The 23,425-nt window shown below is 39.0% G+C and overlaps 2 protein-coding genes across 6 annotated transcripts in view; both read right to left on the bottom strand.

Annotated features, from left to right (window-relative positions):
• LOC144005316 (glutamate receptor ionotropic, delta-1-like) overlaps positions 1 to 23,425 on the bottom strand; it is a 120,051-nt gene that overhangs the window by 63,966 nt on the left and 32,660 nt on the right. The gene's annotated exons all lie outside the window — the stretch shown is intronic.
• Positions 2,055 to 2,914, bottom strand: LOC144005297 (E3 ubiquitin-protein ligase TRIM35-like). The gene has a single exon (XM_077503396.1). It carries the CDS (start codon positions 2,912 to 2,914, stop codon positions 2,246 to 2,248), a length of 669 nt encoding a protein of 222 aa, XP_077359522.1. The 3' UTR covers positions 2,055 to 2,245.

The raw sequence follows: 23,425 nt of genomic DNA, 5'->3' as shown, positions 1-23,425 counted from the left end.
CAACATTGAAAACATTTTTATTTTTTAATTTTTTTTTGGACAAGAATCAACTGTGGGCAAGAATGAACGTGATCAAAACATTTCCTCCTGACATTTTTGTTGCTTTTCTTTTTGTTTGGTGTTGATTAAAATGCAGGCTTTCCCCCAGTCATTTATTTTTTTAAATTTTCTTTTTGGTGATTTTCGATAATCTGCTTCAAAAAAATGCCATCAAATTGTGATTTATTGTACTTCATTTGCATGTAGTGAGGAAATGTATCAACAAAAAATAATGACCAAATGTGTTAGTTTTTTTTTTATTATATGCTCGTCTACTTGATGACATGATGACACGTTTACAATTTGGACATCTTCCCTCATGCGTACACTTCGATTCTTGTTTCTATCGGAGAAGAACGAACAGACAGAAACAACATGTTGATGAATTTGGAATGATCAGCAAGAAGAAATTCCGTTCATGTTTTCCTTCACCTCTTTTTCGACTTTCTTGTTGTTGTTGTTTTCTTTTATGAGGACTGAAGTTTGGATTTCGAACACAAGCGCTTGAGTTTGTCCTTGCAGGCGCCCACCAGTACCGCCGCCGCCGCCGCCGCGGAGGTGTTGAAGATGACGGCGAACAGCAGCCCAAACCTTAAAGGCAAGTCGATGGATCGAATCGAAACTTGGCTACGTGTCAACGTGACGTACTTACTTGCGAAGATTGAACAAATATGGAGCCTCAAAGTCCAAGGTTCACTTTGACTACTTCCTGATAGCGAAGTCTGCGCTCGTTTGCAGAGCTGCAGACTTCCTGAAAGTTGCACTGATTAAAGAGCAAACTTTCAAATCTTTGTTTTCCTTGAAATGAGCTTTGACAGGAGAAAACTTTGGAGCTCTACCAGAACATATTTCAAATATTTAAACTACAACGTTTTCACATATTGGGTGCACTTTGCCTTTAAGAGAAAACGACACCTCTGTTATCTTTGCACGTTGGGCAAGTGCTAAAGTGCAAGATTAAAGATGATAACGGCGGGTGAAGTTCAAGTATGCGTTCGGAACTACTTCCTAGTACGATGAATGTGAAAGTACAAACGGGTTGGCGTCAAACCAAATAAACGTGATAAAAGTGATGACAAATGACAACAAAGGCCATTTTCGTTGGAATTAAAGTTTGCTTTGATTCGTTTTGTAAAAAGACAATCTTGCAAATGACAATGTTGAATATTGCGTCATTCCATCTCACTTCCAAGAAACTGATCGCATAAACATTGTTTGTTTACTTTGTTTTTTTATTGCGTAGCCAGTCAACAACTTTTGCATTCATTGAATCAAAATGAAACATCTAACACCTATATATAACATATCCTTTCAATTATAGTGGTGACCCAGCTAACATTTGGCTTTAGCCGTAGGTGCTAGCTTGTGAGCTCACCAGCTAGCTCCCCCAGGTGCTCGTTTACCTGCGAGGGCACTAGCTAGCTAGCTAGCACAAGGGGCCAAAGCCCAACTGTGGCAGGGTTTTGACCTTGGATTTGCCACCGCAACAAGAAAACGGTTTTGGATTCAATAACATGGATTGATGTTAGCCTACAAATGAATACTGTGTATTGTGCAATCATGCTCACGTCTCTCACAGGATTTGAGCTTGTAAAGACAAATGTTCATAAATATATTGTAGTCATCATTGTCAAGAATCTGACAATGAACTTCGGATTCAGTCATACTCACTTTCAAGAACGTGGCCACTTGACAGTGTCTGTGGGAGCAGAATATTTCTGTCTTGAGTGAAAACACAAAGTTGGTGTGAAATAATTTTCAAAGGACGTTTGACGCTTGTGTAAAAGTGAGGACGCACTTTCTTCACACGGCATGAATATGAGAGTTTCCCAGTTGAGGTATATGTGTTGTGTGTATGGGAGTGTTTGTAAGACACTCGGAGAAGGAAAGTCTCTTTTGGCCCCAGTTCAGATGAACACGGATTCGCTTTAGTTTCACCTTGACGGACTCGTTCCGAGATCCAAATTGTGGTGAAAATATTTGGCATTTACCGCCACTAAATCCGATTCCCCATTTCAAAGATGTCTGTCCCCAAAAATTCTGCTCGACTATCCCCACTTCCCAGTCTGGGTTTTCTTCCACCTCAACATCCCACGTGTGTGTTCCTGGAGCCAGAGCAAAACCAAGTACACATTTCGTGTCCTCAGACCTGTCTGGATGTTTTGGACGCTGCTCTACTTCTCGACAACTCACACTACTCAGATCTTCAGACGGACCGAGTTGTGTATCGGCCGTGTTTGGGTCCAGAACGACGGGACTTTTTGGAGATCGCCTCCTTCATTCGTTCCCACACGCTGAACTTGAGCTTGCCCACGTGCTCGGCTTCGTCCAGCTGAGTTCCTCGTGGGAGCGGCTCGGGCTCATCGGGTAGCTTCTCGATCGCATTCTTGAAGTTTATCATGAAGGAAACGGGGTCGGAGGTCAGCTGCTCCTCTGTGCTTCTGATCGCCTCCGACAGAGCAGCCATGTCTCTGTCGAGAGCCACAATATTCTCCTCCATCATCCGACTCTTCTCCTCCTCTTCCTTCCTCACAGCAGGCAACCTGGCCTCCTCCTCACCCAGCAGGAAGCGACGAAGCTCCTCGACATGCTTCTCGATCTTTCTTTCGATCTGCTCCTTCTGAAGCTTGACGTGCAGCGCTTGCTCGTTGCAATATTTTCGAACATGAGAATAATCTGACAATTTTCCCTTCATGTTGTGCAACAACACAACTTCATCAGGAGGACAGAATTTGTGGCCCGCATGGATTTTTTCATCTTTGCATTTGCGGCACACGAGCTCCTGGTGGTCCAAACAGAAGAGTTCCAGTTTCTCCTTGTGCAAGCTGCAGATGTCGTTCGACTCTGGGGAGGAAAACTTCAAAGGTAGGTCCATCGAGCTACAGCGCAACATGCAGACTGGACACGCTCGCTTTCCTTTTTTCTTCCGCAGCTCATGCAAACACACACGGCAGAAGCCGTGCTGACATGGCAGCACGACGGGATCGTTCGACACTTCCCAACAGGACTGACAGCAGAAATCCTCCTCGGCTTTCGTAGCCATGATGGCGCTCCTGAGAACAATTTTTGAAAAAAAAAGCAACATTCCAATAAAATCAGATTGTTTTGATAGTTGAGATTAAGGAAGGTTTGGATTTTAGATTTGAAACCTGTAAGTCGTCTGTCAGACGTGCTCCAGTAAACGAGACTTACCTGTACACTTGCTTTGTGATGACGACGACGTCTCAGGCCTGCCTCAGTCAAAAAAGTGACTAAAGGTGTAAGACGCCGTATTCTGGGTTCAATAGGGTCACAATAAGGAAGGGAGAAGACGCAGGATCCAAAACTAGCTGCTTTTTAGTCATCGAAAAATAGAAAAGCTTGTCACTGAAAGAATTGAAAACAAACATGGAATCGGGTGCGCGGCTCTGCTGTAATTTGAAACTGCTGCTGTCCTGAGAAAGTAGGAGAGAACAATTTTTATAGTCTTGGGGAACATCAGGCTCCACCCCCTTCATCTGGCCAGGACCATATGAAGTCCAAGGGTCAACTTTTTTTTAAATCCCACTGACCCTTGACCTAGAGAAATCTTTATTTTATGTGATTTGTAGTAGGAAGGAACCAGGTTGACAAGGTGAGATATTGACGTTATCAACAGGTCATAAAGATATTGAAGCAAGTACTCATCAAAACTGCAGATAACACCTGGAAATATGAAACTTAAATGACAAGTTGATGAATTTCCTGACACACAACAAGCTAGAAAAGCTTTTTGTATCTTCAATTTTTTAACTACGTGAAGAAAATCCAAGGCCGACTATTGAAATTGCAAGTTTTGATTGCCTTGCTTAAATTGATCGCTGCCTGAAAGAAATGAATAAATGTCGGGCTGCTCCCGCCGGAGACTCGAACCCAGATCTCATGACTGCGAGGCAGACGTGCCAACCACTAGGGGGCCACGTCGCCACCATCACAGACAAAATTCAAACTCAACTTGAGTGACACCAATCAATAAAAGTGCAGCCTCGTTCATCAATAACGATGCTTATTGATTAATTATGACGAGTTGTGACGTTAGCGTGTGTATTGATCATCCATCTTAACATCAGAGAATTTCACTTGCAGTTTTTTTTCCCCTCTTTTTTTTTTTTTTTGTCTGTCCAGGAGCAAAGTGGTGCATGTTGCTGATTTTGGGCTTCAGTGAAGCAGCAAACAGCTCAAGTCCCCACGCGCACGCAACAACAAACACACACGCACACACCGTACTGGTCGGCAGTCAATATAAGAGGCACACCCACAAACAATGGACTGGTCGCTAGTCACTGCAGTCGTGGTGGAGATTCACGTAAGAACACAACAAAAATATTTTGTTTTGTTCCCATTTTGTGGACGGCTGAACAGATTCTTAGCCGGCGGCACTTGTAAAGTTCCTCACACCTGCTGGCGTCTCCGAGCAGATGCTGGAGGCCATCATCATCATCATCATCATCATCATCATCATCAATGGGGATGACTTGCCACCTTTCTGCCTTTGGCGCCTGTTTGAGAGTTCAAATGATAATATGGATATGTTGAGTGGCGACTGACTTATTCTCGCAGAAATGGATCGATTCCAAAAAAAGCAGATGATTCACAGTGTTGTGTTATCTTCTCGTACGGTGAACTTTACAGGGACGGTTGTAAAACAGTTGATATCAAAGATAAGAACTATACCACAAGGCCACAATCACAGTCGGGATTTTTTTTACAGAACGACGTGACTTCCTCTCAAGTCCGCTCAAAACTAAGAGAAATATTGCAACTATGTTGCCTCTCTTACCACTGATGACTGATGACATTTTCATATTACAAAATCTGAGCTACGTAATGATCATTCATTTGACAAATTTTCACCATATCATACCCGATTTACAATTTCCATTTCAAAATACTTTTATATGTATTTTTCCTCAACAATTATGTCCTATATCCTAGTTGTTGTTCTTCTTGAGGTCAATGCTAATTCAGATATTTGGTAGTATGACATTTCCAATGATCCACCATCCATCCATTTTCTGAACCGCTTGCTCCCCACAAGGGTCTCGGAGGGTGCTGGAGCCCATCCCAGCTGGTAATGGTTAGTAGGCGGGGTACACCCTGAACTGGGTGCCAGCCAATCACAGGCCAGAAATTTCCAATTAATTAATTAAAAAAACAAAAAGAAAATCCGATTAACTCATTTGCTCCCAAAAACATACATTTTGTACCACTTTATAATACCTATCCGTTATAACTAGTTAATAAACCATTAGTAAACTGTTAATGAGTTGTTAATGACTTATTAAATATTTAACTGTTTGTTAAGGTTTTATAATTATGTCTATAAATAGTAAAAAAAAAAAAAATTTAACAAAAAAGTTTTGTTTTTTTTACAAAAAGTTTTTCTTATGAAAAAGTTTTCTTACAAAAAAGTTTTTTCGTACAAAAAGTTTTTCTTACAAAAGTTTTTCTTACTAAGAAGTTTTTCTTACAATTTTTTTCTACAAGTTTTTTTATTTTAGATTTTTTTTTTTACAAAAATGTTTCTTCCGAAAATGTTTTTCTTCCAGAAAAGTCTTTCTAAATTTGCAACTACTCCACATTTACTAACACGTAATAAATGAAGAATAGTGGCAACTTATTAGAATAAGGTCTCAATAACCTACACAAACTATTAATACTTAACAAGTCATTAGCAAGTAATTTACTAATAGCTTGTTAACGATGTATTACTAATTTATAAAATATATTTGTGAATGATTAATATACAGTTAACAAGTCATTTAGAGCTCAATAACAGTTTATTAATGACATTTTTACTATTTATAGACATCATTATAAAACCTTAACAGTTATAAGTCCTTAACAACTCATTAATTAACAGTTTACTAATGGTCTATTAACTAGTTATAACGGATAGTTATTATAAAGTGTTACCATACATTTCTGTAATTTGAATATTACCATGGTTCCAGAAATGTATTGATAAATTTTTTATGTTTTTAATGCTAAAGTAAAATAGAAGGCTTTGACACAGTCTCTGAACTGAAGAGAAAGCTTAAAGCAAATATTGCAAAAAATAGTAAAAATAAAAATAATTAAAATGTATTTTATTAAATCATTTATTATTATTATTATTCATTAATATTAATTAATAATTAAAAAATAATTACAAATATATTACAAAAAATAGCCAGCAGGTGGCAGCAGAGTATAAGAGATCAACCAGGGTCATGTTGCAACAAGTTCTTTTTGCCAGTTTTCACCAATAATGTGACTAATGATGAAACTTAGTTATATTTTAATGCTACAAAATGGAAACAGATAGAAATGTCCTTTTTTTTTCCTAGATGAAAGAAGAAACTATAATCTTTCTTTTGGTAGCTTTGAACAGAAAATTCTGTGGGCCTTGCAAAATCAGTTCAAAGCCAGTAAAACAGCCGGGAGCGAAGGGGGTCGCTTCAGTCAAAATGGCTGCCAGTCAACGAGTTCAGATATGAATCACAGGTTGACAATATATGTTTTTTTGTTACTTTGCCCATTTGTTTTTGTTTTTTTTTTTATATTTTACAACAAAGAGAGAAATTGGCAAAAAAAAAAGGCCAATTACTTATGTTGTAATGCGTCAAAATGTTTTTTAAAAAAATTGGCCAAAAGATGTTTACAGATTGTTTTGTTTTTTTGTTTTGTTTTTTTTAAATCGCAAGTACCTGCCGATTAAATCGGCAGGCTGATGAATTAGTCTATGTCTAGTTTAGGTGCTGTATGAACTGTTTTCTCATGACGGGATCTGCTCCGTCTTTTGCTGCATTAAACGCTCGGCTCATCTTTTTTTACCGGAGTCATTTTCCGTGAGGCCGGCGCTTCCCCGCAGTCGGGCGCTAACGGCTCCAAAGCGATGCGACCCCTCTCGTGCCGGCCATTTGTGGGCCGCGAGCATCACTCGACCCGGCTGACACCCACGCCAGCCGCCTGCAGCCGCCTCTGCCGGCGTAATTGGCCCTCTTATCCACTTCGGGGCCGGCGAGCTAATGGGCCGCCCGCCGGCGCATTACGGGGGGCCGGCGCTCGCCCCCCCCGACGAGAGGCCCTACTTGACCGGAGCGATGATGAGGCCGGCGTACGCTTCACATGCTTGACAGGTGGAGGCGATGAGTAAAAAAAAAAACGTTCGCCAGCCACGACGAGCGCCCGTCACTCCACGGTTTTGCGCCGTTACGCTCTTCAACCTTTGCACTTGTGGCCGCAGGGCAGCAGATACATTTCACTGCATGACCGTCAGTCAAAGGACACGTATAAAAAACAACAACAACAACAACAACAACGGACTGCCAATCAAAGGGTCTATACCAGCCATGTGCAACTTTCATTGCTGGAGAGGGCCACACTTTTTCATCACTGCTATTGGGGGGCCCCACATAGGGCCCCACACTTCCTAATTGATTGATAACAAAAATGCTTTTTTCAAACATATATTACTATTAATATATTTCCATTTTCATAATGCACGTATGGACGACTCACGACCAACAACAAAATAACCACAAAAAAAAAAAGAATTAATTTTGTACATTTTTTTTTGCCATCTATTGGTGAAAGGCGATATTACAACTTCAAACTAAAGTCAGGCGTCAGTGAATTTGCATTTCATTGATTTTTTTTGTTTTTAATGATTTTTTTTTGTGAGTAAATTTTGTTTTTTTTTCTGGGCTTTATCCCCCTGAAACCCTTCAGCCCTCATTTTGCATTGGAAAAATATTTTGGGGGGATTTTCCCCGCCCCTTTTAGCCCCCATTTTGCAGGGGAAAAAAAATATATATTTAATGTTTATCTGAATTTATTAAAGAATATTGGGGGTTCTAAAGAAACAAATAAAAAAAAAAATGATTTGTTAATAAATGTACTAAATAAAAACAATGTTTTTTTTTGTTTTTTTGTTTTATTTATTACACATCCCAGGACAAAATGGATTCCCAAATGACAATTATTATATAATTTTCCAAATAAATGAAACATTAAAAAAATTCATGAAGCTGAAGAATAATGATATAAAAATGAAACGTGATTAATGTTGGGCCACCAGGTGCCCATCACTGTTCTATCAGCAGAAACTATAGTCTGGTCACTGTTGAATCAGTTTAACTCCAGGATGTGTTACAGGTCCAATTGAACACAAACACGGCATCCGACTGTAAGAACGCTCCAAAACATGTTTGCCACTCTGCTGTACAGGTGCGCGCGCGTGCGTGTTTTTGTACGCGTCTGCATAATGGATGAAGTCTTAACAGCGAGCGAGCAGAACAAGCTGAACTGGACTCATTTCAAAACGCCTCGAACGCTGCTATTTATACTCGGAAGCTGGAAGGACGTCAGGAGCAGCAGCAGGAGGAGGAAGAGGAGGAGGAAGAAGAAGTGGACACTTGTCGCGGTACGCTAACGACGACGCTCACGATTAGCTTTGCGCATGTCGTATGTGAGCGCAAGAAGCTAAACTGCGCATTTTATTTTGCATATACCGTCAACATTGTGCGTTGATTGACGACGGCTAATTTCCCTTAGCTCGTCTATGGTGTTTTCAGTTATAAGTTAGCATTAAGCTAGTAAACTTTCGTTTTAGGAATTGGCTACTAGCTTAATGCTAACACGTAACGCCATTGAAGAGCTCATGATTAGCATCAATCGTGGTGGATAATACTGACACATATATGACAATATTTACACACACATATTCTTTACCTGCTCGGAAGAACGATTAGTCAAGTCATGTCAAGTTTATTTATATAGCCCTTAATCACACAAAAGTCTCAAAGGGATAACAGCATTTTGCTGAGTCACTTACAGTTTAGCTGTGAAACGATTTGCATGACTGAAATGTTACACTGCCCCCGGTGGCCAGGACGGGTACACCAGAAGGAGCAGGACAACAAATTGAATGTTATTTTACTTGTGAAAACGTTTGACAAAACGTATTTTAAAATATTTGAGATGAGAAAATATAAATAAATAAATATAAAAAATAAATAGTGGAAAAAAAATATATATATACAAATATATAAAAAAAAATCGTTATGAGTCTTAAATTGATTTTTAATCTTGTATTGCAGATAAACAGTAAACATATTTTTTCCCATGAAAAATGGGGGCTAAAATGGGTGGGGGAAATCCCAGAAAAATATAGTTTGTTTGTTTTTTTAAACATATGAAAATAATCATCCACTTTGTCCTGGGATGTGAAAATTAAAAAAAAAAAAAAAAAAAAAAAGGAAAGGAAAAAAAAAAGCTTTAAAACATTCTTTAATAAATGCAGATACACAAATGTATTTTCCTTGAAAAATGGGTCTAAAAGGGGTGGAAAATCCCATAAAAAATATCGTTTGTTTTTATTTTTTTAAACACATGAAAATAATCATTAAAAAATATATATATTCCTCACGAATTTTTGAAAGTTTCAATTATTTTTGAAAAATTATATAATTTTTGTCATTTTGGAATCCATTTTGTCCTGGGGTGTGTGATTTAAAAAAAAAAAAAAAAAGAAAAAAAAAAGTTTTTTTTTTTAATTTTGTTTCTTTACAAACTACAAAAAAAATCTTTAATGAATGCAGATAAACATTAACATTTTTCCATGAAAAATGGGGCTGAATGTGGGTGTGTGTTTGCCTTGCTGAAAGTTGGATTTTATTTTATTTTTTTTTAAAGTCCAAACTGTCTTGCGTCCAATCAGATGATTTTGTGAGAAGGACTGACGGGCCGTGAACATCATCAGCACGTGCCGGTTCTGACCCACTGACCAGCCGAAAAATCAACATTTCATTGGCCAAGTCGCAAAGAGCAGAAACGTGTCGACGTTCGCGGCTTCCCGCATCAAAACTCTCTCTCACTCTCTCGTCTCGGCCGGTCGATTCCCGCCTGACGCTCGCTAATCGGTGGCAGGCGCCGATAAGAAGCAATGCGGCGCCGATCGGCGGTCCCGTGCGGCCGGCTCTCCGGAACATCCCGCTAAGCTATCGTGTCGCGCTTGACGTGACGTGTTCACGGGCCGCGGTTATTTCCACGCTCCGACCGACCGGTCGACTGATCTGACGTGTTCGGCCATGCGGCGCTTTTCCCCTCCTCTGGATAATGGAGGCCGTTCGATGGCGATTAAAACGGAGACGGCCTCTTCAAGCCACCGCCGAGGTCGCCTGCTTCATCCCCTGCGCCGGGCGACCGGCGTCGAACGTTTAATAGAGCAGCGGCCGGCCCATGCACAAACAAACAATACGGACGGACGGACTGACGGACTCTGTTTGTTGTGTTAAAAAAATAAATAAACAAGCATTGATGAGCATGTGAAGCCTCCACTGAGCTATATATATGACTGGATAGCCGATAGGTCAAGACTTTTGAGGTGGCGAGGCGGCCATATTGCTCCTCCCAAGAGACATTTCTCGCCATACGATCCGATACATTTACAGGATCCAAACTGGAGAACATTTGAGACAGAACTTAGTAGAAACAGCACGTTTTATGTTTTAAATTTGTAAAACATAAACAAGAGGACTTCAGACAATTTTACAACTTGTCTTTAATACATGTAGAAATTATATGCGTAACCCGTAGGCAGTTTTGTGACCTGTTTTGGGCGTTTTGATGGTTCTGACCAAGCCACTTCAAAATAAGGTACTGCCTATGATAAATTATAATTATGTTTACAGGAGGAAATTTTTATTTATTTATTTTTTTAATTAAAGAATTATAAGTGTAATTCAACAAAAGATGCCTCCGCCAAATCTAATATTGGGGTGTGAGCAATACCATCCACTTATTATTATTATTATTATTTATTTGTACTTGTTAAAAAATTGTGACCACCCTGCCACCCCCCGATCTGTTTGTATAAGCGTATAGTTGATACAGTAGTCTGCTCCCGAGATGGGAGGAGCAAGATGGCCGCCCTGTGACTTCAACGGCTTGCAAAGGTGCGTACGGGCGATCGGCTATCCAGTCATATATGCAGGTCAGTGAAATTTACCCTTAAAATGGCTGCCTCGACCTAAAATGACCTAAAATTCATTCATTCATTCATTCATTCATTTTGCATTGAATGTTTGTCTTTTTTTTTCACACAAATTTGGAAGGTTCCGAATGTTTTGCCATTCGGATCCTATCAAACATTCGAATCCGCGATGCTGCTGTTGAGTTTTTTCGTTTCCATGGCGACGGCGGCCCACAACGCCTCACCTGCCTCGCTCGCGATTGATGGTTTGCGCCACCTTTCATTTTCAGATGCTGGCAAGTACAGTAAGACACTCTCGCAGGAACACTGGTGTCAAATCACACATTCAATCATAATCTCACACATACATACAACAACATACACTCTGAGGCTAAGAAACAAAATCTCTCTCTCATACAAGCAACATACACTTTCTCTCTCCCACACATTCACACAAACAATCTCTCTCTCGCCACAGAGAAATCAAATCTTTTGCCCTTTCTAACGCAAACTCACATTAAAAGAAAATCTCTCACTCCAAACATAATCTCTCTCTCGAACAAAATCTGAGATTTAAAAATCTCTCTCACACTCGGACAGATAAATACAAACAAAATGTGTCTCTTTTGCCCACATAAAAATAAATTTTTCTCTCTCTCTCTCCCTCTCCCTCTCTCATTCGGGGGGAAAAACAAAATAAGTTCCTCACTCACAAAATCTCTCATGAGATCTCTCTCACACACAAAAACAAAATAAGTCTCTCACTCACAAAATCTCTCTCATGATATCTCTCTCACAAAAAACACCTTTCGCTCCCTCAAAAACAAATATGTCTCTCACAAAAACAAAATCTCTCACCCTCATGCGCAAAAATCTGACAAAAATCTTTCACGACCACACAAACATCTTTTGCTCTCTCTCACATGCAAAAAAATCTCACGCTCTTGCTCTCACACAACAAAATCTCTCTCTCCTACATTCAAACAAAATCTCTCTCTCACTCTCTCACCCACACAAAAACAAAATCCATCTCTCACTTTGATCTCTCTCACGACCACACAATCTATCGCTCACTCTCTCAGTTAAAAAAATAAAATCTCACGCTCTTGCTCTCAAGTCAACTTTATTTATGCAGCGCTTTCAAACAGCCGTAGCTGTCACAAAGCGCTCTCACACAAACAAAATCTCTCTCTCACATTTTCAAACAAAAATCTCTCTCTCACTCACTCACAGCACACACAAAAAAAATCATCAATCTGTCTCTTACAAAATCTCTCTCAAACCACACAAATATCTTGCTCACTCTCTTACATCCAAATAAAATCTCACGCTCTTAGTCTCACACAACCAAATCTCTCTCATACTCACAAAAACAAAATCAATCTCTCACTTACAAAACTCTCTCACAACCACACAAACATCGTTTGCTCTATCCCACAGGCAAATAAAATCTCACGCTCTTGCTCTCACACCCAAAAATCTCTCTCGCACATTCTAACAAAATCTCTCTCTCTCTCTGTCTCTCTCACACACATATCCACACACCGTGCTGGATGTCAGCCATTAACAGGGCAAAGAGTTGTAGGACATTTGTCGACTGCAGGGGGTGTGGCCTATCTGCATACTGCGCCATACTGACTCACACACATGCACGCACGCACGCACACACGCACGCACGCAGGGCACTCGGCGGACTGCAGCAAAAAGATAATCAGATATCCATCTGAGCATGTTCTTGATAAGAAGTAGAAATCGGGATACTACTCAACTTGTGCTGTAAAAATTCAAATTCTCTTGCTGTTGTTTTGGGGTTTTTTTCATGCATGTTGTCTTGTTTTTACAGTTAAGAATCCAAACAAGAAGAACTGCCTCTTAGCTATTTATGTATTCATGTCCTCTTTTTTTATTGCTCATCCTGCTGCTGCTGCAGTGGCAAAGATTACAATAGGAAATGGAAAATGTCTCGTGCACGCACGCACACGCACGCACAGTGCAACGAGGGGCTAAAAGTTGGTCCCAATAAAAAAAAAATGTGAGTTGTGTGTCAATATAAAGGCGGCGGAGCAGCACAAAGTTTGACATCATCATCATCATCATTTTGAGTTTTGACTCACGCCGAAGCCTGCTGGGAAATCAGCGTGGAAGAACGAAAGAAAGAAATGACGGCCATCCCGACAAACAAAAAGAAAAAACATTTCATGTCAAGAGATGACTCAAGTATCTTCAAAATTATTTTCAACCACTTTAAACTTCACTTTAAAAGTACCATATTTTCACGACTATAAGGCGCACCTAAAAGCCTTCAATTTTTTCCAAAAGCTGACCATGCGCCTTATATATGGATCAATATTGAGCCGCAACAGGTCTCGCTGTCAAGGCGCTATCGGTGACCCTGCACGATCGGTGACGCGCATGCGCAGAAGATCCCGCCATCTTGGATCGCTAGCTAATACTTTACCTCAGAGAAAATAATAAAACAGCTTATAACAGTTTATTCATTTTGGAGTTGTCAGAAAGCTGGTTTGTAATTATTAATAAAGTTTGACTGACCTGACTGTTTTGTTGACATTCCCTTTAGCGCAGCACCATCTAATGGATGCATAACGTAACCCCAGCCTCTACTGTAGCGCCTTATATATGGAAAAAGTTTGAAAATGTGTCATTCATTGAAGGTGCGCCTTATAGTGCGGAAAATACGATACTTGAAAACAAATGTAAAATTCCATTTTCATGGTTTACTTTGAAGGGATCAGCCGATCACCGATCTTTCAAAATTAAAGTAATCGGGGTCGATAAATCGGCCGGCCGATCGATCGGTGCAACCCTAGAAATGAGTGAATAATTACTTATTGAGAGGCTAAAATTGGATTATTTGAAGTTAAACAATGGCACCTAAATGATGATTGAAATAATTGTCGATTCATTTGATCATCGATTAATTGATGGATTTTGACGGGTCCGACAGACAGCTTGCGATAGCTGTCAGCACAGAGCAAAAAAAAAAAAGTACCAAGAGTACATGCACTTGTTTGTTTAGCATTGTCAACCAAGATAGCATTTAGCATTAGCGGTGACCTTTCATTACATTGGATGATTTTGACTGTGTAGTGAACCATCCCCGCTTTTTTTATTTTGAATATCTGGAAGTCGACTAGTGGTGGTCATAGTAGTTAGTATTAGTAGTTAGTGCTATCAGGCCTCTGGTTGACTTAGGAAGGAAAACCCTGTAATAATATCTAACCGCGTGTGCATCTTAATGGAGTGAACGCCTCCCCCAACCAATCTCACTTTCATTTATTTGCTCCGCTCTCGCACCGAACAGGCAGGATTGACATTTGACAACGGATCACACGCACACACGCGCAATTTAATCATGGACCTGGCCTCTGTTTAATCCGCATCAAAGATAATATTCCGTCTAATACCTTCACTTATAACACACACAGGCAGGTGAGAAATTTATTCGTGCGTGTGCTTCTTCACAAATGCAAATTTTTATGCACATTTTAACCAGAAGAAAGTTCACCAAGTATACAAAATAAAAAAAAAGTCAGATTTAAAATCAAAAGATGTTATAAATAAATGAAGGTGCGTATGTGTTGTTGTTGTTGATTATTGACAAGCGAAAGCTTTTAAGGCTGATCGTAACCTGCTGGAAAGAACGTCCCGATGCATAAAAATTCAAAAAGCAAGTTGGAAGAGGTGCTAAATAAGTCAGCGTGTGTGTGCATGTGTGTTCGTGAGTGTGCGCGGTTATATTTAACCGTCGCTGAGTGACGTCCGCTTTGATGACGACGGGAGACGGCGACGACGTGACCCCGTCATCGTCCGCCTGTTGTGTTTCTTCTTCGCTCTCGTTGAAAATCATACACGCAAAAAAAAATTAAAAAAAAATAAATCTTTTTTTAAATCTGATCAAAGTCAGCAAAGCGACTTGAAGTTATTTCTGTCGTTTGCTTTCGACAAAAAAAAAAAAAAAATTGTGCATGAAAAAAAACCTTGTGATTGAGCTGACTGGCCTCAGCTGCTTTTTTTTTTTTTTTAAACTTATTTTTTGATTCTTATTTTTATTTCAGTCCGATTTGTCCTTTCATCCTTTTGTTGACTTATTTATGAGCGTGGAGCAGGTGGGCCTCATGGGGGCCGAATGATGGGGGCCGAATGATGGGGGCACAGGGGACATCAAAAAAAAAAAAAAAAAAAAAAAAAAAAAAAAAAGCTCCCTTACATGCATTTATCTCACTTGACTTTCATGTGACACCATAAACATCATCGCAAAAAATATTCAAAGTAGTCACCGCACATTTATGTGAATACTGACTTCAAGTTTTTTTGCATAAACGCGATGTGCAGATATTATTTTTGTCCACTTGGTGTCGCCATCCTCACATTCTACACTAAGCCGTGATACTTTTATCGATAGATTATCGATATGCCAACAGAAGTATCGCAATATTTGTAGTTAATATACAGCCACTCCATTGTTGATGACTTATTGAGCAATTCATTGGTGGGTCACTAGGGGGAGCACCTCATAGGAGTGGCGAGGAAATGAACGCGAGTCTTCAGGCGAAGAAGACTCATCAGCTTAGAAAAATATAAAAAAATAAAAAATAAAAAAAAAAATTAAAAAAAAAGAAGAAGACTCATCAGCTTACTTACTGACTCAGTTTTGCATACATTTCTATGAAAAATGTGGATTAATTATAGCTTCAATTTTAACAACCATATTTTATGTTATATTGATTTCATTGGATTTAATATTTAATTACTTTTATTTGTTTACTTTTGCAATGTTACACAAAAAATGTCAGTTTATAAAATGAAAGAATTGACAATGTAATTGGCACGACAACATTTTTTAAGAAAGATGTTTGTGTATTTAAAAAAAAAAAAAAAAACGTACACTGAAGTACTCAGTGTGAAGAAGACACCAGTTTGAATATTGTTTGAATATTAAAATTAATTTATTACCAATATGTCGATAATCGTCATATCGTGAGCTCATCGTTATTGTGAGCCTTGTATCGCATATCGGATCATATCGTGAGGTACCCGCAGGTTCCCACGCCTAATTACAGTGTCGTATCTGAATGCGTGTCCCGGTGAGTGACGTGGGCGTCAGGGGGCAAAAAAAGTGTGCAAAATGATGACAACGTTTTCCCGCATTTTTGTTCGGTGCCGGCTGATGTGCAGTGACGACTCAAGTGGGGAAATGTGGGAGGAGGAAAGTCTGGGAAAATGTGTTGACTTAACGTCCTCCATTTTGTGAATATTTTCAAATTGGATTGCAAAGATGGAAGGAGGGATTACATTTGGACGTTTGAATTTCATTTGAATGATAACAAATGCAACATTTGCCGATCGTTTGCATGTGTTGATGCATCGTTCTGTCTTTTGTGTCATCGTTCCGCTTCCTGCTTCAAACTTCTTCTTCTATTTTTATCTCCCGCCTCGTTGCACTTGTCAACAGCTTCAAGCGCTGGTGGAATATTTCGGGACGTTTTTTTTTTTCTTCTTCTTTTTCTAATTTAAAGACAGAGAACGTTTTCATTTCATTGACGAGACTTCAGATGATGACTGGCGGAACTTTTTACATGAGGTCTTTTTCAGGTATGAAAACAGATTTTGAAAAAAAATAAAATCATAATAATTGTGTACTTTTGGATGTAATGTTTATGATGGGTCAAAAAAAAAAAAAAATCCTAGACCCTAACCTTAGTTTAAATCTTGATTTTAAAACCCTACCCCTGATTTTAAACTTTTTAGACTAGTGTTAATTTCGTCAACGAAAACTAAACAAAAACAATTCCGTCAATGCACATTTTTCACTTGACAAAACCTTCATTAATAAACAATAAGTGGGACTAAATTTGTATGCATTTTCGTTGACTAATGAAGACCAGACAAAAATGTACTTCACTTAATAAAAACTAGACTAAAATTTATGGACATTTTAGTGTATGAACAAAAATGAAATGGAAAATTATTTGTTTTTGTAAAAAAAAAAAAAAAAAAATGGCCATAACATTCCAACAATAATGTTAATGAGAACATTTTATGTGAAATAGTTTGAGATCTAAAATGTTCAACATAATCTGTTGACGAAAAAATATACAGGGCTAAAATGGTTGTCCTGACTAAAACGAGACTAAAACCTTGACAGTTTTTGTTGACTAAAACTAGACAAATAAAATTATCTTCTCTTGGACTAAAATGCTCAATTTATGGTTGTGTAAAAATTGAAACTGGACTAAAGTCGAGACTACATTTAACTCATTTGCTCCCAAAAACGTATAAATACGTTCCATTTTAAATATTTTAAATATTAGTTTTTTTTATGCTAGATCATAGAGAAGGCTTTGATGCAGCCTCTCAACTGCAAAGAATGGTTGAAGAAATGGTAGTTTTTACTCAAACAGCCATCAGGTGGCAGCAGAGTATAAGAGATCAACCAGGGCCATGTTGCAACAAGCTCTTTTTTCCAATGTTTTATACAGATTTGTGAATAATGATGAAACTTAGCTATATTCTAATGCTAATTGCTGCAGAACAGAAACTGATATAAACATACTTTTTTTTTCCTGATGAAAGAAGAGACTCTAATCTTTCTTTTGGTAGGCTCCACGTTTTGATAGCAATAGAACACAATATTCTGTGGGCCTTCCAAAATCAGTCCAAATCCAGTAAAACAGCTGCTGGGAGTGAATGAGTTAAAAATGTCAAATAATTTCTTTTACTTTGACCTGACAAATCGTGTCCGTCCTTCCTTGGCTTGGTGATTTTCCTTCCAAGAAACAAAATCATCGGCATCCAAACGAATTATGCTAAGCTATCCGCTAACTCCAACGTGACCTCATCTGCCCGACTTTAACTCCCTCGAGGAAAGAAACCAGCACCAAAAGTTGCTTTTTCCCCTCCGGTCCATTGTCACGCACGCACGCACGCACACGTTCATGTCAGTAGAAGAAGAGCTCTTGATCTTCTGCTTTTTTTTATTTTTTATTTTTTTTGTCATGAGGGGGCAAAATATGAAAGTTGAGAGGCTGAAAGGACTTCGGAGGAGGCCGGCAGGCTGTTGATAACGCACACACATGCACACACACAAGCATGCTGTGTGTGTGTGAGAGAGAATGTGGACTGGCTGCTTGCCTTGTTTCCAGATTATCCGCATTCACTGACACCTAAATTGACCTAGAGTGTGTGTGTGTGTGTGTGTGTGTGTGCGGTGGAGAAGGCAATGAATGAGTCCAAATTGTTATCGCTTGTGTTTAAATGAAGTGTGACTGCTCTATGCGTGTGCGCGTGGTTGAGGGAGATAGCGAGCTTTGCAATCTCTGTAAGCAGACAAGAACAATAATAAATTGCCCCTGACAATGCAAATTCCTTCTTTCAACTTGCTGGCAGGGTGCGCGTGCACACGCACGCACCATCATCAATAACTAGTAGGTAATTGGATTTCAAATGAAGGGGAAAAAAAAGGCAGGCGATTGATTAGGAAGGCCATTAAGCGTTGCAGCCAGCTGATTGGCCGACGGGAGGCTCCTTAGTGATAAGGCGGCGGCGACAACAACAATGGTGATGGCAGCGGTGGCAAACGTGGTCGCAAGCCATCCAAACAAGCCGAGCCGCTTGGGGAAGGAAGCTCGACAGCTTAACTGCAAAACTCCGTCGCTATTTCGCTGTTGTTGCCATTAGCCTACTGAAGCTAACGGTGCTAGTTTCATGCTAACATACGGCAGGAAACACCAGCTAGAAGAAGGCTAATGGAATTTAGCATGTATTTTTATGTTTGTTTGTTTTTTTAAATATATATACATATTTTGCGCATAACAGCAATATATGAACTACCTTCAGTCTCTAATAACACTTACGACTAAGGCACTTACTCGCTAATGCAAGCCAATATTGAGTTGCTCCACGTATTGACTCGCTTCACAAGCATATTACAGTGCCCTTCATCTGACAATTAGTGTATTTTAAACATAGAAGGGCCAAAACATACCTAATGAAAATTAATCTGCGCTAAAAAACTCGCCACCAGAGGGTGCTATAACTGCACAAATGGAAATCAACCTGACTTTTTTTCACGGATGTGCAGCTTTTAAATATCGTGAACATGACGACGACGATATTGTGGCAGTTTTAATATCACAATATCACAATATTGCCGGTATATATTAGGGGTCGAAATCAGTGCCTTAATTTTGAGTACATTTAAAGTTCCTTTAACACCACTAATTTTTTTTTCTGTACTGTGGGAATTCCAGTCGCAGCACAGCGGACACACCCGCGTCAAAATTTGCAGCAATAAATGTAATCATAACGCACATATTTGTGGAGACTGGAGTCAAGTTGTATTTTACAATTTTAAAAAATGTGCAGAATTTTGCAAGTTACTACATGTTCAAGATTAGATAGCTCTTAATTAATATGAAAATAAAAATGCAAAGCGACAGCGCTGTTGCCAATGTCTTACAAATGTAATTATGCCATCTAGTGGCAGAAAAATGACCAACACAAATCAATTTCACGCTCGTTTTTAAATTATATGCAGTGTTTCACTATTTGCAGCCCTGTACATATTTATCCATATTTAAAATGTTCATCCACCCTGTTAGGAAGTGTGTGATGTTATGTGGCCCCGTCCACGAACGCTGATGCAAAAATTGTAGGGGCCCCTCCATCATTGAATTTGCCCGTCCTTGGTCTTCTTCTTGACTGACATCATGAATGATCTCGACCGGTCTCCCACTTACTGCCCCCTTCAGGCTAATGCTTGCAACACGGATGCGACTTTCCTGTCAACATGTCTTCCATCGCATGAACGTAAATAAAAAACAATGCCGGTGAAGCAGCAGCTGGCAAAACGTGACGCAAATAAAGTGGAACACGGTCCACACGCGCTCTCAGCGCTTTGACAAGAAAAGAAAAAAAAGAGCGGCCAGCTAAACGCCGCAGAGGGAAACTGAGCGCCGTCTTCAAACACGCCAAACGTCCCGGCAGAGGGCAAAAAAGTGCAAGCTGGGCGGGAAAAAAAGCTCCCAGCTGGATGGAGTTGGCCAACGAGACCCGGAGCATGAAAGAAAAGCTCGCACGTAAACGTGTGAACGGGGGGGAAAAAAATTTTTTTTTTAAAAATCATGTGCTCACACTCGGAGTCTTCAACATGTCAAACCCAAAAAGCCTGCAGAGTCAGAATTTATTCGGGTTTCTTTAAATAAATCATTGAAATTCAATTATTAAAGCAAATGAGAAAAAAAAAAAAAAAAAAAGACAGCTTTCCATCAGACTTAAAAGATTTGTTTTAAATAAATCAAAATTCAACAACGCATTCATTTGAATTAAAAATACAACTTTCTGTCTGACTGGACAAATTTCTTGGAATAAAATCTGGATAATTAAATTAATGATATCAACTCAAACTTTTTCAACTAATTAAAATGTTAAAATTATTTTTAGAATACAACTGTCAGACTTAAATCATCTTTTTGTGAAATTAATAATTAAAATACAATTTTAAAAATAATAAAAGGATCATGTCAACATCTCTAAAATAAATTAATTTAAAAATATATGAAAACAAAAATAATGCAACTTTCTATCAGACTATTTTGCAAACATAACACTAAATATGAATGTAAATACATAAAACAAGACTTTATTCATTTTAGAAAAATCGTTTCTTTTAAATGCCTTTTATCTTTTTTAAACAATGCAACTTAAGTGGAGTTTAAGTGCTGATGGGAGCTCACTGAGCTCGTGTCGTGCAGCCTCCTTTTCACTTTTATTTCAAGACCCATCATGCTAACATCAGCAAAAACAATATCCCATAAATGTTTTGGACAAAATTACCTCACACAAGATAAGTGCATGAATATCTATGTGCACTTAAAACTCATTGACTGGCAGCCATTTTCATTTCAAGCAACCCCCTTTGCTCCGAGATGTTTTAATGCATTTTGACTGATTTTGCAGGGCCCACAGAATATTGTGTTCTTTTGCTATAAAAAAAATAAAAATAAAAGAAATATTAGAGCCTCTTCTTTCATCAGGAAGAAGAAAAAAAAGTATATTTCTATCTGTTTCCATTTTGCAGCAATTAGCATTAGAATATAGCTCAATATTCACATTCCTGGTGAAAACAGTGGGAAAAAGAGCTTGTTGCAACATGGCCCTGCATGGTGTCTTATACTCTCCTGCCACCCGCTGGGCGTTTTTGTAATTACTACGTTTTTTGCAGTTGGGAGGCTACATCCAATCCTTCTATATGCTCTAGCATAAAATAAATAAATAAATTAATAAAAAAATTAAAAAAAAGATAATACATCTTTGGGACAATTGAAACAATTAAACAATTAAAATAGAACGTGTTTATATGTTTTTGGGAGCGAATGGGTTAAACTATGTCTCCATGATGATGATGATGATGATGATGATGACGATGAAGAAAAGCCCCCAGGTGCTTTTCAAACACTGCGGGCGGCCCCATATGCATCTCCATTCTTATTTGCATATTTTACTAACATTTAACTTCATCATCTTGCTTGCAGGAAAATGTGCGTGCACATGCAGGGGTGTGCGTGTGCATGTGCATGTGTTGACCCGAGCAGCAGTGGGTGTGTTGAGGTGTCAACAGCCGTGAGTTCACGTAATGAATCTGCCGCGTGTTTGCTATTAGTATTCATGAGTGTGCGCTGAAAATACACACACGTGCGCACACGCACACACGGCCTTGTTGTACGCACACAGCCGAGCTGAGTTGATGATGTAGAAAATAATTGTGAAGCGGATTGTCCGAAAGTGAAATGAAAGCAGCTGGAGAGAAAAGAAAACAAATCTGTCTTCAACTTTTTGCTGTGTCAGCATCACAGACACATTTGTACTTTTTCTTGTTTACTTCATCTATAAGTGATCTGTTCCCTCGTTTAAAAAAAATAAACTAAAATAAAACTAGAGCTGCGAGCAGCTACGAAGGGCCCTCGCAGCCTGGACCACATTGGGGTTCTGGCACATTGGAAGCAGAATTTCTTTGAAAATAGCATAATAAACCTTTACATGTGGATTTTTTTTGCCAGGTGTGATGAGTGTGTAAAGCTGAATGTTAAAATGATGAATGTTAAAATCTGCAAGAATCAGCGTCCTTTTTCAGGCAATGAGGTGCCCTGATTGGTGTTTTTTGTAAAAGTATATATACACAACATCGCTCGTTGTACTCATTGCACAATGTTGCTTTTATTGTCCATAGAGGCGATAAAAAAAAAAATAAAAAAAAATGAAACAAAATAAAAAAGTACATGGATAGTTCTGATGCCAGTGAACATTTTGAGTGGTGGAAAGTAAAAGAATATTCATAAATGACTTAGTTATCACACTTACAATGAGTTTACAAATTTTGTACAAAATACCGTATGTGGGGTTTTTTTTTTTTTATTATTATTTTTTTATGCCTCAAGGGCTAGGTGGCGCTGAACTGAATGTTGTCGTTGAGATACCTTCAGGCCTTGACTATAAACATACATGTCAAGTTTGGGATTTTTTGGAGCATGTACCAAAGAGTTATTAAGCAAACCCTTTTCATTGCGAAACACAAAATTTGATGCCCCGCTCTCATCATATAGTATTTCGACAAGTCGAGATTTTTTCCCCTGTCGTTGGCTCATGTCTTGAAATGGTCCAGGTCAAGTTTGAAGCAAATTAGATGAAACATGTAGGAAAGGTGGGCAAAAGTATGCCCCTTGTAAATGTGCAAAAATCGTCAAAAATGGGACATTCAAAAATTCGTAGCTCACTTCCTGTTTATTTTAGTATATGGGTCCAAGAGACTTTTTTGTAGGTCTTGGGCTCCCTCATACACCTAAAACATGTTTGTAGATCTTGCTTAAATGTACAACTGGGACTGCTTTATTTAAAAAAAAATCTAGGGGGCGCTACTGAGTCATTTTTGTAAAAATATTGATCATTTTGCCAGGCCAGATGTGTGTGCCAAGTTTCATGAGTTTCTGTGCCAGTTTAGGCCCTCAAAATTGGCGTTTTCTTGGTGAACAGTGCTTAGCCACACCCACAGCGATTCGCGAAAACTCACAAACTTCGTGTTGTGACATCATGAAGGCCGAAACCCTCATCTGAGCAAATATGAGGTAGTTCCAGTTAATGTGGTTGGTGAAAAACGTTTCAAAAATTCATAGCTCACTTCTCGTACATTTTAGCTACATGGTCCCAATCGACTTTTTTGTGTGTCTCTGGGTGCTACACGTGCCTGCCAATTTTTGTATCTCTAGATCAAACGTGCTGGGAGCTGCTTGGGCCCTAATAAATGTAGCTGTGGAGCACAACAGTTTGCCCAGCCTGCTTTTAGCGTGCTACATTTATCATTTAGCCATTAGCGGCCATTTAGCCTTTAGCATTAGC

The sequence above is a fragment of the Festucalex cinctus genome, chromosome 17, assembly GCF_051991245.1.
Source record: "Festucalex cinctus isolate MCC-2025b chromosome 17, RoL_Fcin_1.0, whole genome shotgun sequence".
In the NCBI taxonomy this organism is placed as follows: domain Eukaryota; kingdom Metazoa; phylum Chordata; class Actinopteri; order Syngnathiformes; family Syngnathidae; genus Festucalex; species Festucalex cinctus.
This window is presented reverse-complemented; position numbering and strand designations above follow the sequence as displayed.